Below are 16,805 nucleotides of genomic sequence, written 5' to 3'. Positions count from 1 at the left end.
CTCTGGCAAGGAAGAGCAAAATCAATCTTTTGGAGAACAAGGTGTTGTCTAAATATTTATGATCTCTGTCTCTCAATAACCTATATAGCTTTTCTGTTTGTTGCCTTTACACTGAACGTGAATGTAAAGAGCCATAACGGGCACCAGTTTGGCTCTGTCAGTGTGTACAATGATGCAATTTAATCTGTTTTATGACACAAAGCCACCTTGTCTTATTCTAGGCAGCCACAGGGATCTTCTGCATGCATGGCCAGGGGGTCTCACCCCCACCTCTTACCTCACAAGCCTCTGGCCTGAAGGATTATGGGTAACCTCATCAGCCGGCCCAGCTGTCTGGGCCAAAGGTCCAAGCATGTGAGATCAGACGAGGACTTCCTGAAGGAGTGCTACCAGCGTAAAAGAGAATGGCAGAGGCCAGAGACTCAGCCCGGGACCAAGCAGGAAGAGGTGATTCAGGACATCGCCAGGGTGGACACCAATGGCAAAGAGCAAAGGATCGAAAGAGAGACGGACAAGGAGAGCGACAAGGAGAACGAGAAAGAGGTGGACAAGGCAAGGGAGGAGGCGGTTCGCACCCCTGTCTCAGACAAACCCCTCCGACGCTCCCCAGCCTCCACCCTCACCAGCACCAGCACTCTGGACAACGGCTGGCACAGCACCCCAACCCGAAACGGGACCCTCACCAGGAGAACCATGCCCCCGGACCTCGGCAGATCCCCGCTGGCGTACCCCGATAAGGGCTCTGCGGAGAGGCGGGCCAGCTTCCAGAGGAGGGACTCCAGAGAGGGGAGCCCCTGGTCCTGGAAGACCCTGGCTTCCCGTGAGGTCACCGAGGTGACGGAGGTGACCGAGACGGTCGTGACAGAGATCGTAGAGGTGACGGAGTATCCGTCGGGAGAGAAAGGAGGCGCTCCCATAGTCACCCGGACGGTCAGGGTGCTCAACGGCGTGGCGGAAGAACTGGCAGAGGTCAACAAAACAAAACTAACACACTATCATAACACCACTCTTTGCTTTGCCACCCATGCATACCTTTTGCACATTTTTCATCAGTTGTCATTTTGGTTTCAACTGTTTGGTGGCTATTCACAACTCTATGGTGTTTATTTGTGTTGTATGGGGACATGAATGCACATATTGGTTGTGGAGAACTATTTTGTGTCTCATTTCCTCTTGAACTTTTGATTTACAGCTCCAAAGTGATGGACACTCCAGTTCAGACCAGGATTCCAGCCTGGATAGATGGAGGGTATGTCTTAACTTCCCCACTCTGTCTATCCTTCATTCTGCTGCTCCTCATTCTCACTTCTTTGCTCTATGTACTGTATCCAGGGAACTAGATCAGCTTTAACCCTGAGGGATGAGTCGACAGACACAGAAACATTCCTCCCAAACCTGGATTCACTGCTCACTTGGGTCTGTGAGATTGAGGAGCTCACAGCCAATCAGAAGCCACCATCGTCGGAGGTCAAAGTGGTGAAAGCGCAGTTGCAAGAACAAAAGGTGATCATCATCACTTCAGCTGTGAATTGTAACCCTCAATACCGTTTTACAAATAACTGTGTAAACCAAGAAGGATGCAGAGGAAAGCTTTACCTGATAAAGGACACATGAGTGATCTCTGACAGGGTGTGCATCTTCACAATGGATGTCTATAAGTGTTTGTGAACATTTCCCGAGGGTATGAAAAGGACTTTTCCCTTCTTTCAGTTAGAGACTGCAGTCATTGTGAGGTCTTTAAACAAGGCGAAACCTGCCTGATCCTTAACAATGTGAACCTGACATACAAGCCAGGTCTTACTCAACACTGACACAAAGAAATGGGAGCAGTATGCAATTTAATTACTATTAGGTTAACATGTGTGCCAGATAGTTGGCACAATCAGCATGTTGTTTTCTCTCATGATGATTAAATGACATTAAAAGATTTTGACTCTAGTTGTCTAGAGTCAACTAGAGTCTTGGGTGTGCATTTGTAATAAACGAGAAACGGTACACCTAAGACCGTAACTCTTGGTTTTTTGAGGTTTTACCTGAGAGCCCTCTTTTGTTGTCACTCTTCAGCTGCTGCTGCGCCTCCTGGCTGACCGTAGGAAGAGCATGGAGTTCACCATCTCAGAGGGCCCTGGGCTGGTGGAGGCCCACCCAGGAGATGAGTGGGTAGAGGCCAAGGTCAAGCTGTCCACCCTCAAGCAGAAGTGGGAGGCCTTGATTCTGTGTGCAGAGCAAAGGTCAGCACTTTGTCTGGCAACAATTGAGAAAGCCCAGCTGGATGATACAAGGAGTAGCCCTCTGGAGTAGAGAGTGGTTTCATTCACATGCACTATTACAGTGCATGATGAAGACCTATGATAAAAAAAGTAATCTTTGAGTGTCGCTGTTTTTATGGTCTTGGCAGGAGATCAAGCCTGGAGTTAATTCTGCCCAGAACACGACACTTTCAAGAAGGAGTGGACGGCCTTCAGCAGTGGCTGATGTCCGTGGAGCAAGGCCTGGCAGAGTTACGCAACTCAGAGAGATTGATGCTGCATCTACCAGAGGCTACGGAGCGTGCCCAGGTCTAGACATCTCCCATGATGATCGCTGTGGCTGTGCTGTTTGTCTATAAGGCCACAGTCTCAACTATTCATACACAGGTTCTGATTCACTTCCCTCTCTTCCCTCTTAGGCTTTTGTCGAAGAGATCAAAGTCAAAAACACAGAGTTGGGGAACATACAGCAGACAGGGCTTAACCTAATGGAGGCTATTTCCGGTAAATATAAAATAACCCCAAAACAACCTCTCACTGTTTATTCTCTTCCACGTGGATAGTACCATGGAATTGTCCAAAGAGATCACTGTCAAACTGTCCCCTTACTACCTGGTCCTGTATCAGAGGAGGAAGCCCAGCTGGTGCAGGAGAAGATGGACTCTCTGCGTATCCGCAGCTCGGTACTGAGCCTGAGCAGCCTGGACGTGCTGCAGCGGCTGGAGCAGGCCCTGGAGGCCTGCAGTCGCTGCAGCTCCAGCCAGGAAGACCTGCACCTGTGGCTGGGCCGCATCGAGAGGGAGCTCCTGGGGCCAACCGGGGCTCAGGCCCACGCTGGGGATGCAGTGCTCTGTGCTGCTGAGAGGCAGATGGTAACGGAGCCGCGGTTCTCAAGGCTATTTGTATAGAATATACTGCTCTATGGGTTGGTATTGGTGTTTGTGAAAAGGGGGAAATAATCCATCTAACCCATCTAAACTGAATTGAAACTATTAGTATAGCTGTTCTGAAGTTTAAAGACTTATACATGCTACCACATTTTCCCTTCTCGTGTGAGCCAGTTGGAGCAGGCTGTACTCAAAGAGATGGCCTGGTTCAAGAGTACGGCACTGAATCTTGAAAAGCTGAAAGCCATTTCTCTGGATCCAAATCTCATAGCGGAGCAACTCTATGAGCAGAAGGTCAGAAAATGTATCTAAATATCTTAAATGAATGTCAAAATATATTTTAATAGGTCAAAGGTGTTAGGTGTACTTAGATATTAAGTCTCTGTCTTCTGTTTTCGATACTATGTTAGCAGATATCTAACATGTTAGTAAGTGTATTATTTCCATGACACAGATTTTGGCTGTGGAGATTCTTCAACATAGGTTTAACCTCGAAAAGATGGTGAAGATTTCTGAAATCCTGCTCACATACAGTGATGAAGGGGAGACGGGTGAACTGCAGGTACAATAACAACAAGCAAAAACACTTATTATCACGTTTAAATTGTTCTACATGTTTACACAATCTCTCTTTTATTCATAGAACACAATAGAGGCCTTACAGGAACAATGCAACACCACCGCAGCCACCAATTCCCACATGGTACTGCACCTTGAGCATGCTCAGTCGCTCCTGCTGCAGTTCTCAGAGGGCATTGCCGAGGTATCGCCATGGTTACTCGAAACCCAAGCCCTTATTGGCCAGCTCTCACTGAGCACCATTAGCTATGAAGCCTTCCGGGAGCAACAAGACCTGTTACAGGTACCGCAGAAACGCTTCTCCAAGCACTTCCTCTCCACCCCCCCTCTGCTAAACAACTAGGTCATTGTCCTCAAGAGCAATGACTGAACGCTTTGTTCTGTTTTTAATTAAAACCCAAGTCTGAATGCATGCCTTTTATCTTTAAATCATAATCAGAAAGATACAATAGATTTAAAATCAATGTATTTAAATCTATGTATCTATTTTTGACAGGAAAATACTATAATACAAAATGAAATGTAAATGTCAACCTATTCATCCGTCTCCACATTGTGTTCCTTATCTGTGCCTCTCCCCCCCTGCCCCCCAGGGTCTGAGGGAGTCCATTGCAGAACACAGGCCCCTGGTCGCCAGACTGTGCTCCGTTGGCAAGCGTCTGTCGGAGCTCAACCCCAGCCAGGGGGAGGAGTTCCATCGGCAGGCCAGCAAGGCCGAGGAACGACACAGAGCCATCAGGGACCGGGTCAGGGAGGCTGCCAGCCTGTTGGAGGAGTCCCTCCCCCGCTACGCTCAGGTGATGAATACCCTGCATGACCCCTCCCCTCCACCAGAGCCATGGGCATACACTCAGCCCTGTGTTTGGCCTGGGAACCCCTGTTTCTTAACTATTTAACATTGCTTGAACCCAGTCGACATCTTCCCATATTGTCAACGTCAACGTCCATGTGCATTGCATTGTTTTCTTGGGGCCACAAACCATATATCTTATACAAAAAACAAAACAGAAACCTATCATCCATTATCTATATCTTATTCCTCAGCAATCCCCCATGTGCAACAAAGACAATTGTAACTGTAAACAAAAACAAACCCCCACACACACACTCACACAAACACACATGCGCACACATACACACACACACACACACACAAAGACACAAACCTCTTACTGTGGCCGCTCCTACAGCTGAACGAGAGGATGACGCTGGTGCGAGAGAGCCTGGAACGGCTGCGTAGCCACGTGCAGTGTCCCGCCTCGCTGCAGGGCCTGTCCCCCAGGATTCAGGAGCAGCTACAGGACAACAAGCACACTCTGGCCGAGCTGGCCAAGCTGGAGCTGGGCCTGGCCAGCGTCAAGACCCAGGCGGACGAGCTGCTGGCCAACACGCAGGCCGCAGGGGACGACTCCATAGGAAAAGGTCAAGCTCATTTATAGTCTTTTCAGATGGTTTTACTTATGTGTAGGTAAAAAAAAACAACCAAAAATGTAAGATATTGCTTAAAGGTGACATATTATACCACAGGTGTGAGTGTGATTAGCCGTTACAAGCCGTTTTGAAAATCAGCCTCTTCTGAGATCACAAGTGAGCGTGTCCACCTAGTATGACGGATAGATGAGCAACGCTTGTTCCAGTCCACTGGGTAGGCTGGTGGACTGATCTATCCAGCACACATCTACGTGGACACGGCAGATTCTTAAAACGACTTAACGGCTAATCACACCTCACACCTGGTGGTATAACATGTTACCTTTAAAAAGCAATATTTATTTTTACTTTTTGTATTCATACATGTTCATGGATTCCAGCCATCCAAGAGAGGGTGTCCAGTCTCTCCCAGCTGTGGGCAGAGACCCACAAGGAGGCCGAAGAAAGGGACCATTGGCTCCTGAAAATACTGGATCTAGCCCTCAAGTTCTGGAGCGACATCGGAGATCTGACGGCGGCGCTCAGCGACGCACAGCAGGCCGTCCTGGACCTCAACGGCAGCCGCACAGACTCGGAGACCATCCGGCAGAGTCTGGAGAGCATGCAGGTTGGTGAGACCACGCCCCCACTGTCTGCACCACCTCTTCAGCTGCTGTTGTTGGCCATGTGGATGTTGTTACTGTGTTCTTACTTTTGCGTCAAATGTCCCCTACTGGAACAATACAGTTGAGTTTGTCAATGGATGCAGCGGTGTGTGTATAACGGTCTGTGTCTGTTTTATCCAAAGAGATCTGTGTGGCTCAATATTCTCACGTCATTGGTGATGTTCATGTTTGTCTCCTGACACCCAGACTCTGAGGGAGGACATAGATGGTCTGCAAGGAGATCTGGACACTCTGGGAATGCTGGGGATGGACCTGATGTCCGCCTGTGGAGACACAGACAAACCGGAAGTAACAAAGAGCTTAGACGAGGTGGGAAAACTGAAAAATCGAAATATTTGTGTCAGAGTTTGGTTGCCTTGACAAACCTGATGAACCTTGAACCCTCTGTGTTTCCTTTCCTGAAGCTCTACTGCACATGGAACAATGTGAGCAAGCTGTGGCACGAGTGTCACAAGAAGCTGGAGGAATCCCTACAGATGGCATTATACTACCAGGATACTATGCAGGTGTGTGTGTGTGTGTGTGTGTGTGTACATGTGCGTGTGTGCATGTGCTTGTGCACATGTTTCATTTGTATGTGTGTGTGTGTGTGTGTGTGTGTCTGTGTCCGTCTTTGTGTGTGGGAGTGTCTGTGTGGGTTTTTCAGCTTGCATCCTTTCAAATGTGCATACGCTTGTGTGTGTGTGTGTGTGCATGTGTGTGTGTGTGTGTGTGTGTGTGTGTGTGTGTGTGTGGGCCTTTGTTACGTGCGACAGTGAAAGATCTAACTTTGGTGCCACACTGTGCATTCCCAGTATGCAGTGTTTGGATTTCTCATTGTCTCAACCGGATCAGTTTGGACCGTTAGGCCTCCACTGTTCAGACCCCAGCAGTGGGGTGGGCGCTCTGCCAACACAGAGCTCGTCCTTTCTCTGGCTGGACTGGATGAAATATGACTCTCGCTCCCTGTGGCTCTTGCTGATGAGTGTCTGACAGAATATGCAGCTCCCTGCCCATGGGAAACTAATGGGAGGGATGGTGTAACCAGTGTTTAACACTTTCTTAGGAGAAGAATAACAACAGAGAATTAGAATAACATGTGTCACCATATCAGTAGTGTTACATGGCTCTGGGTGTTCTAAAACAAATCAAGTTACTGCTGTCTCACGTAACATTGGGATCATTTACTGCTCAACGTGTGCATTGCAAATATCCATTTCACACAAAGGGACGTTATTAATGATTCCTTTAATGGATTACCTTTATTTCCTCTTTGTCCAAAAAGGGGCTCTTCGAGTGGCTAAAATCGGCTGAGCTGAGGTCTACGGAGGAGTTCATGGTAGGCACTGACCTGGAATCTGTCAAGGAGCAGCTCTGTGATCTCAAGGTGAGCTCATAGACTTAAACCACATCACTTTTGAGCCTAATCCATAGTATCTTACTAGCTTGGCCTCATACTGACTACACTACTACAGTATATAGTGTATCTAAAACAAAGTGACCATTGTTTCCCTCGCGGCGGTCGTCCTCAGGAGTTCAAGCGAGAGCTGTACCAGAAGAAGATAGAGATAGAGAGTCTGAACCATCGCTTCGTGTGCCGGCTGTCCCCGGGCTCCGAGCGTCCGGGCTCCGTCTCGCCCCTGTGTGACTTCAGGCAGCGCTGGGACGGTATCGAGTCCGAGACGGTCAACAGACAGGTCAGTCCCGAAGAGCGCCATAACCACACCCATTCAGATCAGTCTTGAGTATTGTATTGGTGCATTTGAATCAAGGCAGAACAGTTGAATCGTTGTGTCTTTATGTTTTGTGTGCAGCATCAACTGGAGTGCGCCCTGCTGGGCCTGGGTCAGTTCCAGAACACGCTGGACGAGCTACACACCTGGCTCTCCCGAACCGCTGAGCAACTGCAGGGCCTGCAGCCAATCAGCATCGACCTACAGACCTGTGAGATAGAGCTGGCCAAGCACAAAGTAAGTGCTACAACAAGCGATAACAACAAACTAATTAGTAGTGATGAATGCTAGTTCAATTTAAATATGCACAATGTAGGTTTTCCCATTAGCAACCACCTAAGCTTGACTTGTGGCTACAGCTCATTTTGTTGCATGGTTGGTGGGGGGGGGGGGGTGTAGAATAAATACATACATTGAAAAGAATTGTGGCTTTTTTAGGAACATTCTAGTTCAGATATTTATTATGTAATATATAGCTTCAATATAAAAGTTACATAGTGAAGGTTTAACTGAACTCATGGCCAATGTATTTGTTTTCGGTCCTTTTTGTCCCAAGGTCCTGAGGAATGACGTCATGTCCCGGGTGCGTACGGTGGAGGCCCTGAACCTGGCGGGTCGCGGGCTGCTGGAGGCGGGGTCCGGGGACGGCTCCCACGGCCTGCCCTCTCTATTGGAGCTGCTGAACGAACGCTGGGAGTTTGTCCGCTGTGAGACGGAGCGCAGACAGCTGGAGCTGGAGAATAACCTCAGCCAGGTGAACGCTGACAAACAACACAAGATCTGACCAGAAAATAAACTGATTATGGATTTAGTGTTGTACTCAGTTGTACAGTTAAAATTTTTTATAAAGGACATTTATGATTAAGAATGATTGTCATTAATCATCAGATTTGTTGTCATTTAACAACAGTGCCCTCTTGTGGTCACTGTGTTTTAATGCCAACATTATACTAATTTGTATTCTCACTTGTTATCCCTGTCCATTCCATGGATATATTATTTTCCTCACAGGTGCAAGATGTTACGATGGAGATCCAGGATCTGCTCCAGTGGCTGGAGAACACAGACCTGAGGTTGTCTTCCACCAGAACAGTGTGGGGCATGCCCGACTCAGCCAATGAGAGGCTCAATGCACACCTGGTGAGACTGATCTGCCTGATCATTCAGTACATTACTATATCAGCATATTTAGGCCTAACTAATTCATAACCCAAATAAATATTTGAAAATATTTGAAAATACCAATCTGTATAAATAAACGTCTTAAATACCACCATCCTGTATACAGGACGGGGTAATTAAGCAATAGATCACAACAGGCTGTGGTATGTGCTCATTATACCACAGTTAAGGGGCGTTGGCGACCCAAAAAAAGCGTTAAAGAAAAGCTTTTTCTTTAACGAATACAAAAAAGTAGTCCCTCCTGGCTGCCTGCAAAGTGTACGGCGGTTGCTATGCAACACACTGTAGCATCCTTCAGAGAGAAGGCTAGAGACGGTAGCTTGGTTCGCCGGCAATTTAGCCTATTATCGAGTTCACTCACTGTGTGCCTATTGCTTTACCATTCACCATTTCCACCCTCTCCAGCAATCAACATATTTTTAGGCTTCAGTGAACTATGCTATTGCTTTTATATATAAATAAACAACAGTTCAAGTTAGGCGCAGAGTGATACTGAACTCTGTAAACTGAACGGGCGTCATAGCTGTGTGTATACACTCAATATACAACAGTTAGGAACCAATCAGAACGCTTGATTTAAGCCACCCGTTTTATAATGAATAACAAAATCCACATAAACAACAACGGATAATATTTCTAAAGAAATATAACATGAATGTGGTCATCACCTGTACTGGGATATAAGATGATAAACACCTGTTTATCTTCTCCATTCATGGCAGGAATTGTGTGTGGAGATGGAGTCGAAACTCCATGCGTACACAGACGTAAGGAACGCCATCCACAGGATGCTGGAGCGTAACAACGTGGCGCGTGGCTCCGGCACGGAGCACAGCATGTCCATCCTGGAGCAGAAGTGGACCTCTGTGTACAGCAAAGTCCAGGAGCGCAAGGTTGGTCACCTCGGCCTACCATCACTTACATGAGTGGTACCTGCCTGCTTGTAGCTCACCAGCCTATGCTTTGACAGACTTATCTGTGTGTATAACATACTATACTCTTTTAGGCAAAGCTTACACAAGGACTGGGCCTGGCTAAGGAGTTCCACAGCACCATCCAGGAACTTCTCACCAAGATGGCCAAGTGTGAAGAGTCCATTGCTGAGCTGCCCTCTCCAAGCTATGTCCCGGAAAGTCTTAGTGCTCAGCATCAAGATCACAGGGTATGTCTTTTCAAACATCTAAGTTCCTTCATGGCGACCAAGCTTACTTTATTAATTTAGCAGACACTTTTGTCCAAAGATTAAAGTTAAAGGTATAGGTTAGGTATCTTGCTCAAAGATGACTACAGTAAATGTAATGGAAAATGCCTAATCCCGAACAAGGACCCCTTGTTCAATGTCTTATTGCTACCGTTACTATCTCACTACCTAGCACATCTGCTGTTCTTAAGGAATGAGGTATCTTTCTTGCAAGGGCATGAAACTGTTGAAAAACTCTGTGACACTATGATCGTGACTCACTCTGCTAGAGAGGAGACTCTTGTATGCATACATTAAATACTCTTAGACTTTGCTCGGAGTCAAACACCCTAACCACTAGCCATTCCTGCCTTCAAATTCCTACCTGTGTATGTTTGGCCCAGACAAGATATTTGCATTTGGTTCCAGCAGTATATGTGCTTTAAGGTTCTGGTGAACGAGGTGAACTGCTACGGTGAGAGGAAGCTCATGGTGGAGAACGTGGGTTCCAGACTGACGGACCTGAGCAGGAAGGAAGACTGCGACGTCATTCACAACCTCATCATGACTGTCCAGGACCGCTACAAAAAGCTGGTCCAGCACACCGCCGACCGAGGGAAGATTCTGGAAGAGGTCAAGAAGAACGCTAGACAGGTAGGTTCTTCTTCCAGAAAACGGTTGATTAATTCTCTTTTAACTTTGGTCTCTAATGGTGTAATCGTCTGGCATATTTCAGTTCAATGAGTCGTGGCGTATGCTAATCGACTGGATAACTGAAGTTGAGCAAACGCTGGACACCCATAAAGAGATTGCTGTCACCCATGAGGAAATTAAACAGCAGCTGACCGAACAGAAGGTGCAGAAAAAAAGATTAATTCATTATTCAGTTCACTAAAGCTTTGTTCTAATGTACATGATCTGTGAAAATATGTATTTTTTTAACCTGAAGCCCATTACTTGTACATTTAGGACTTCCAGAAGCTGATGAGGTCCAAGAGGCCCATGTATGAGGCCACGCTGAAAAACGGCCGCAGCCTCCATGACAGAGCGAAGAGCAGCCAAGACAGACAGCATCTGGAGAACCTCCTGGCTGAGCTCAAGGACTCCTGGGACACCATCAACGGGAAGTCAATGGAGAGGTAATGGAACCTGCACTGTGTTACCTTTTCACCTCTTTGGCACTGCTTTATTAGAAATCATGGGTGTCTACAAAATGAATCCTATCCATCCACAACACAATCAATGGAGGCGGTAAAATGTATTTGTAAACAAAAGGGATGGCTGCAGTGAGAACAGTTGCATTGTACATCGTGTAGCTAAGTGCAAATGTTATTTGTGGTTACAAGATACAACAATGATGCAAATAGACATGTTTTTGTTTACTTCTTAGGGAGACAATGTGGATGTTCAAAAAGGTTGATTAACGATAGCACCCATGCTCTGTCTATGTCTATGCATTTTCCAGTAAACTGCATCATTCTGACTTTCTTCTGCCAGGCAACACAAACTGGAGGAGGCACTGTTGTTCTCAGGCAGGTTCACAGACGCCCTACAGGCCTTGAATGACTGGCTGTACAGAGCAGAGCCTCAGCTGGCCGAGGACATGCCTGTGGGAGGCGACAAGGACATGGTCAGCAATCTGATAGACAAGCATAAGGTACGGAGGTGTATCATTATATCATACATGCCAATATTCCTTACTATATGTTTTAATAATAGAGGGAAATGTTACTGTAAAGCTACGTCATTAGGTGTTCGCAATATAATTGTGTTATTATATGTTAATGATAAAGTTAAGGAAGGTAATATTTAACAGCTATCATTTGAGTGTAATTTCTTAAGAATGCCAAAGCCATCCATCAGCTTTTCATGATTGAAATGCACTGTGAGAATATCTGTTTCTAGTTGACTGAGCCTGGATCCATTTCGATTTTAAACTGCTCCCAGGTTATTTCTGAGCAATCAGAGCAGCTCTTCTCTGATTAGTTTGGGGAATCCATCATGCCTGTCAATCACAGGTGCATGAATGCCCCTCTGCTAAAGTGGCGAAACTTTAGCAGAGGGGTCCAGCAGGGTACGCTTTTTGAGTGGTTTACTTTCAAAATCTTGCTCTCTTTCGCTCTTTTCTGCTCCTTCTCTTTTTACTGAGGGTAAACTATAATTTAACTGCAGAGGCATTCACCAAGCTTCACTGTTATCTCCTGTGTTTGCTAAACTCTTGAATCGTACCTAGAGAAGCTTATAACATTATCCCAACCTTGGATGTGGTTCTCATCAGGCCTTCCAGAAGGAGTTGGGGAAGAGAGCGGGTTGCATCAGGACCCTGAAGCGCTCCGTCCGGGACCTGACCCGGAGCAGCACCAGCGATGCCCATTGGCTGCAGGAGCAGATGGATGAGCTGGAGAGCCGTTGGGAGGCGGTTTGCAAACTGTCTGTCACCAAGCAGGACCGCCTTGAGGTGGCGCTGAAGCAGGTAACAGCCTATCCAATCAGTTTCTGAATCCAAATAATATAAACTGTAAAATCATTTGAAACTGTTTGAATCACAAAGACTGCGATTCATTTGAATCATTGTCTTTGTCTCAAAATCCTTTTAACCATTTGAATCATTGTGATTTAAATGGAAATTTAAAAGATTTGTATTTTTTTCATAAAAAATGAATAGCAAAAATAGTCATCAAATTACAAGAGTAAAAAAGATAGGATATTAAATATGAAATTCTTTATCCTCCCCAGGCTGAGAAGTTTGATGAGCTCGTCCACACCTTCATGGAGCGCCTGTCAGAGGTGGAGAGGGTCCTGAAGTACGGCATCATACCGGAGGAATGGCAGGGCTTGCTCACCTTCCGCAAACAGCACGAGGTGGGCCACATGGGATTCTAATTCTAATTCAAAGACAAATATTTTTCTCCTGCCCAACCACTGCATTATCCTACCGTTTGAAGTTAAAAAGCTTAATAAACGTTTCATTTTCATGACTTCAAAATACTAATATCTTGACTTTAATTTGTGGGGTTGGTGTAGGAGTCCATGAGTGCTCTGCAGTCCCAAAAGATGGCACTAGAGGACATCAGGTGTCTGGGGGAGGAGCTCCTATCCTTCTGTCACCCGGACTCCATTATCACCCTGAAGTCCTGGATCAGTGTCACCAAGACCCGCTTTGAGGAGGTCAGTGGGGCCTCACGCCTGAACACAACTGACTGGCTACGATTACTATTTCTGTTTACTACTAGACGTTGAATAGAAGTTAATAGTGCTGAGGAAAAGGAGGCCTACAGGTAGACTGTGGTCATCAGGGTTCAAACCCACAACCTTTCAGCTGGGAGTCAAACACCCTATCCACTTAGTAGACTATATTCTGCCAACTAGCTCGCTGGCTGGTAGAATCTGAGCCACAAAAAAGGCAGTCTATACAAAAAGTAAAAGTAAAAATAACATAAGCGTAATTTACATGATACACTTCCAACGGGTGTGTCAACCCCAAGCCACTGGACACCATACAAAGTATGCCTTGACCAAACCCAGCCCTGTCTTCTGGATCCAGGTTCAGACGTGGGCCGACCAGCAGGACCAGAGGATCAACGGGGCTCTGGCAGCCATGGAGGCGGAGAGGGAGGAGGGGCAGAGGCTCCTGGACTGGATCTCCTCCGCAGAGGAGGCCCTCAGCCTCAGAGACCAGGAGCCCCTCCCTGACTCTGTGGAGCAGAACCTGGACATCATTGCACAGCACATGGTATGGTTCCATTTTAGTATCAATAGAGATGGAAATATGATTTAAATATGAAATTTGATGAATTTGATTGAATGTACATATGTGTATAATGCATATTATACCGTAATTAGTTACTTCATGAAACATCTTTGCGTGTGCAGGTGTTCATGAAGGAGTTAAACAGAAAGTTTCCGGAGGTGGAAAACGCCACAAAATCCTGCAAGCGCAAAAGCATTCCCAAGCAGCAGATCTCCCCCAGCAAAAGACTATTTACAAGTATGCCATCCACACGACAATGTTTTAAAATATGTTATCCAGTAAATGTCCAAATATGACTTGGATGTTCAGTGCTAAATGAAACCCTCCAATCCTTATTCCAGAGAAGAGGAGTGCATTAAAGCTCCAGCCAGCCCCTGCCCTCCCCCTGGAGCACCTGGACCCCCAGACCCCCCAGCTAACTCAGCTGGTCGGCAGCTGGCAGAGGCTGTGGCTCCTGGCGTTGGCCAGACAAACCCGACTGGACCAGCACCAGCTGACCCTCATACAGGTCCCAGTACTCCTCATTAAGTACCTCATTCAAATGAAAGGGGTTATCTTGCAAACACATCTATCAACGATTTAACCTCAAATCATTCAGATGAATGTAATTGATTTGAAAATGATTTTTAAATTATTTTCTTTTGTGGTCAGATGGAGGAATTTGCGAATTTCGACTTCAATGTTTGGCGCAGGCGCTACATGCAGTGGATCAGCCACCTGAAGTCTCGCATCCTGGACGTGTTCCGCAGCATTGACCGCGACCAGGATGGACGCATCAGCCTGAAGGAGTTCATGGATAACGTCTTAGCATCAAGTATGACTCGCTGAATACTCCTCATAACCCTGATCCTTTGAGCCAAAGGTTCCCAATCTCTATGGGCCTGTGAACCCATTTAGCTTAGAAAAATCTTGCATCCCAAACTTTCCACTCAATCAAACATAATTTTCCTCCTTTAAACATCAGGCGATATTAACGCCCCGGTCAACATGTACTCGTGGCTAATCTTTTTGACCATACAGGACCTTTCATAGCCCCACACACACACTACAGTATACTAATATATTTGTGTCAATTTGGTCTTGAATACACCATGACTCCATATCACTGTTCCAACAGAGTTTCCCACCAACGCTCTGGAGATGAATGCAGTGGCGAGCATCTTCGACACCAACAGTGACGGCTTCATTGACTACTATGAGTTTGTCAGCGCCCTCCACCCGAGCAGAGACCCTTACCGGAGGCCGCTGGACCCTGATCATATCAATGAAGAGGTGTATTTTGCAGGCTTTGAATAGATAGAATAGATGGATGCCCGAACCAATACGGAGAGAGATGCCCTGAGCTTGGAGTGTTCTAAAATGAACACATTTCCTCACAGAGCGTTTTACCCACTAATAGCTGATGGATGTCAGAGGTCAAATTATAGCTCAGTATTATGACAACAATGTATGATGCTGTCTTCTACAGGTGAGTCGACAGGTGTCCCAGTGTAACTGCCCCAGGAAGTTCCAAGTGGAGCAGATAAGTGCCAATCGATATAGGGTGAGTGGATTATTTAACCGACCTGCTACTAAGCAACAGCATCATTTTTGATGGCACAATAACATTACGTTTTCTTCCAATGTATTTCTTTAGTTTGGGGATTCTCAACAGTTGCGGATGGTGCGCATTCTACGCAGTACCCTCATGGTCCGGGTTGGAGGAGGCTGGACAGCTCTGGATGAGTTTCTGGTCAAGAACGACCCGTGTAGAGGCAAGTGTGCCTGGGAGACGGAAACAGAACCTCCTCCTTTTTTAAGAAGGTCGACATGACATGTTTAAATCTAAAGGACCACATTCATGAGACCATTGGAAGCGTTACAGAGTTACTGCTTTACTTATACATCTAATCATTATCAACTAAATATAAGGATGGATTAAAGGGGTTCAATCCAAATCAGTTCTACTTGACAATTGCTTTCCATTTGACCTCTACAGTGAAGGGTCGGACCAACCTGAAGATCAAGGAGAAGTACTTGTCCCCAGCTGGGGGCTCCACCAAGGGCTTGACTGTCAGCAGGTCCAACTCAAGCCTTAGTCTGTATAGCAGTGCCTCTGCCCCCACCAGCCCTATGACGCGCAGGGTGAGCTAGCTAGCATGGTGTTGGAATGTGCTGTTTATGTGGACAAAGGGCTTGCTATTGTCTGTATTTCATTTATTTTTAGGCTATTTTGGGATTTAACATGTAAATGATCACAAGCAAATCTCAACAATATTCTCACTCAGAATCTGGTAGTTTCAGACTCTCCCTGAGACGATAGAAAGATAACCGTTAACCGTTTCCTTCTAAATCCTTGTTTGCAGGCATTGCTCCGCAGAAGTTTCTCAGGTGACCGCTGCATTCGTCCCAGGAGCTCCATCGCTGCACTGGGGACCGACCTACAGTTTACCACCCCAGGGGAGGACCTCACCCCCTCTCCATGTGGTCAGTCACCTTCAAGCAAATCACCGAGCTCATGAACATTAGGCCTGCTGCACACCATCCTCTTCAGACCAAAGGCATATTTAGTCCCACACAAACTCGCCATCTCTGCCTTTCAAAATGAACCCGCTGAAAAGTCTTTCTTCTTCATTGTTTGTCGTCTTTTTAGAAGAGGTCGAGAAACTGCCCACGTGATCACCTTTGACCGTGGCGCTTTGCGTACTCTGTGAGCAGCCCGCCGAAGCCTGGGCTCTGGGAACAAAGGCCCTAACAGAGGAGAGCTGAAGGAGAACACACCAGTCACGTTGCACCACGAAATCAACCGATGGGAAGTGCTGAATGGCCGTCTATTTGACTGTACGTTGGTGCCGAAACCTGAGACAGAGGTCACTCTTGTATGAATGCCCTAGGGGGCAGCTTGGATGTAATATGATATCCCCCCCTCATTAGCTTTGATAAAGTAGTTCCTGATATTATATAGGGAGATTGCATAGAGTAGAATGCATGGATGTATAGCATGGGGTCGATCAAACTTTCAAACATGTTACGTTTTCGTTATTGTGTCGATTATGAACCCAGTGCAACGGCAACTAAACTTTAAAACTGCCACATCACATACTATTTTGTTCATTTATCATGGACTACTTCATGGGATAATATTATCCTTCCCTGCTGCAAGTTACTATCGTAACATTCAGTTCACACT

General features: G+C 46.4%; 1 protein-coding gene across 1 annotated transcript; it reads left to right on the top strand.

Moving 5' to 3' along the window:
- Nucleotides 1-303: 303 nt before the first annotated feature.
- macf1b (microtubule actin crosslinking factor 1b) lies at nucleotides 304-16,294 on the top strand (the record flags this gene model as incomplete). Its single annotated transcript, XM_084472311.1, has 39 exons — nucleotides 304-969; nucleotides 1,193-1,249; nucleotides 1,333-1,503; nucleotides 2,065-2,231; nucleotides 2,399-2,558; nucleotides 2,669-2,753; nucleotides 2,877-3,121; nucleotides 3,311-3,430; nucleotides 3,591-3,698; nucleotides 3,780-3,998; nucleotides 4,309-4,512; nucleotides 4,906-5,137; nucleotides 5,527-5,753; nucleotides 5,998-6,120; nucleotides 6,216-6,317; nucleotides 7,076-7,177; nucleotides 7,323-7,487; nucleotides 7,605-7,760; nucleotides 8,080-8,277; nucleotides 8,535-8,663; nucleotides 9,428-9,598; nucleotides 9,712-9,867; nucleotides 10,333-10,539; nucleotides 10,622-10,741; nucleotides 10,855-11,024; nucleotides 11,383-11,542; nucleotides 12,164-12,358; nucleotides 12,622-12,747; nucleotides 12,910-13,053; nucleotides 13,430-13,618; nucleotides 13,759-13,873; nucleotides 13,978-14,144; nucleotides 14,288-14,450; nucleotides 14,754-14,908; nucleotides 15,105-15,179; nucleotides 15,273-15,396; nucleotides 15,615-15,760; nucleotides 15,982-16,102; nucleotides 16,269-16,294. 39 exons carry the CDS (start codon nucleotides 304-306, stop codon nucleotides 16,292-16,294), a joined length of 6,366 nt encoding a protein of 2,121 aa, XP_084328437.1.
- Nucleotides 16,295-16,805: the final 511 nt, after the last annotated feature.

This window comes from Micromesistius poutassou (genome assembly GCF_964030765.1).
Source record: "Micromesistius poutassou genome assembly, chromosome: 8".
Lineage (NCBI taxonomy): Eukaryota > Metazoa > Chordata > Actinopteri > Gadiformes > Gadidae > Micromesistius > Micromesistius poutassou.
This window is presented reverse-complemented; position numbering and strand designations above follow the sequence as displayed.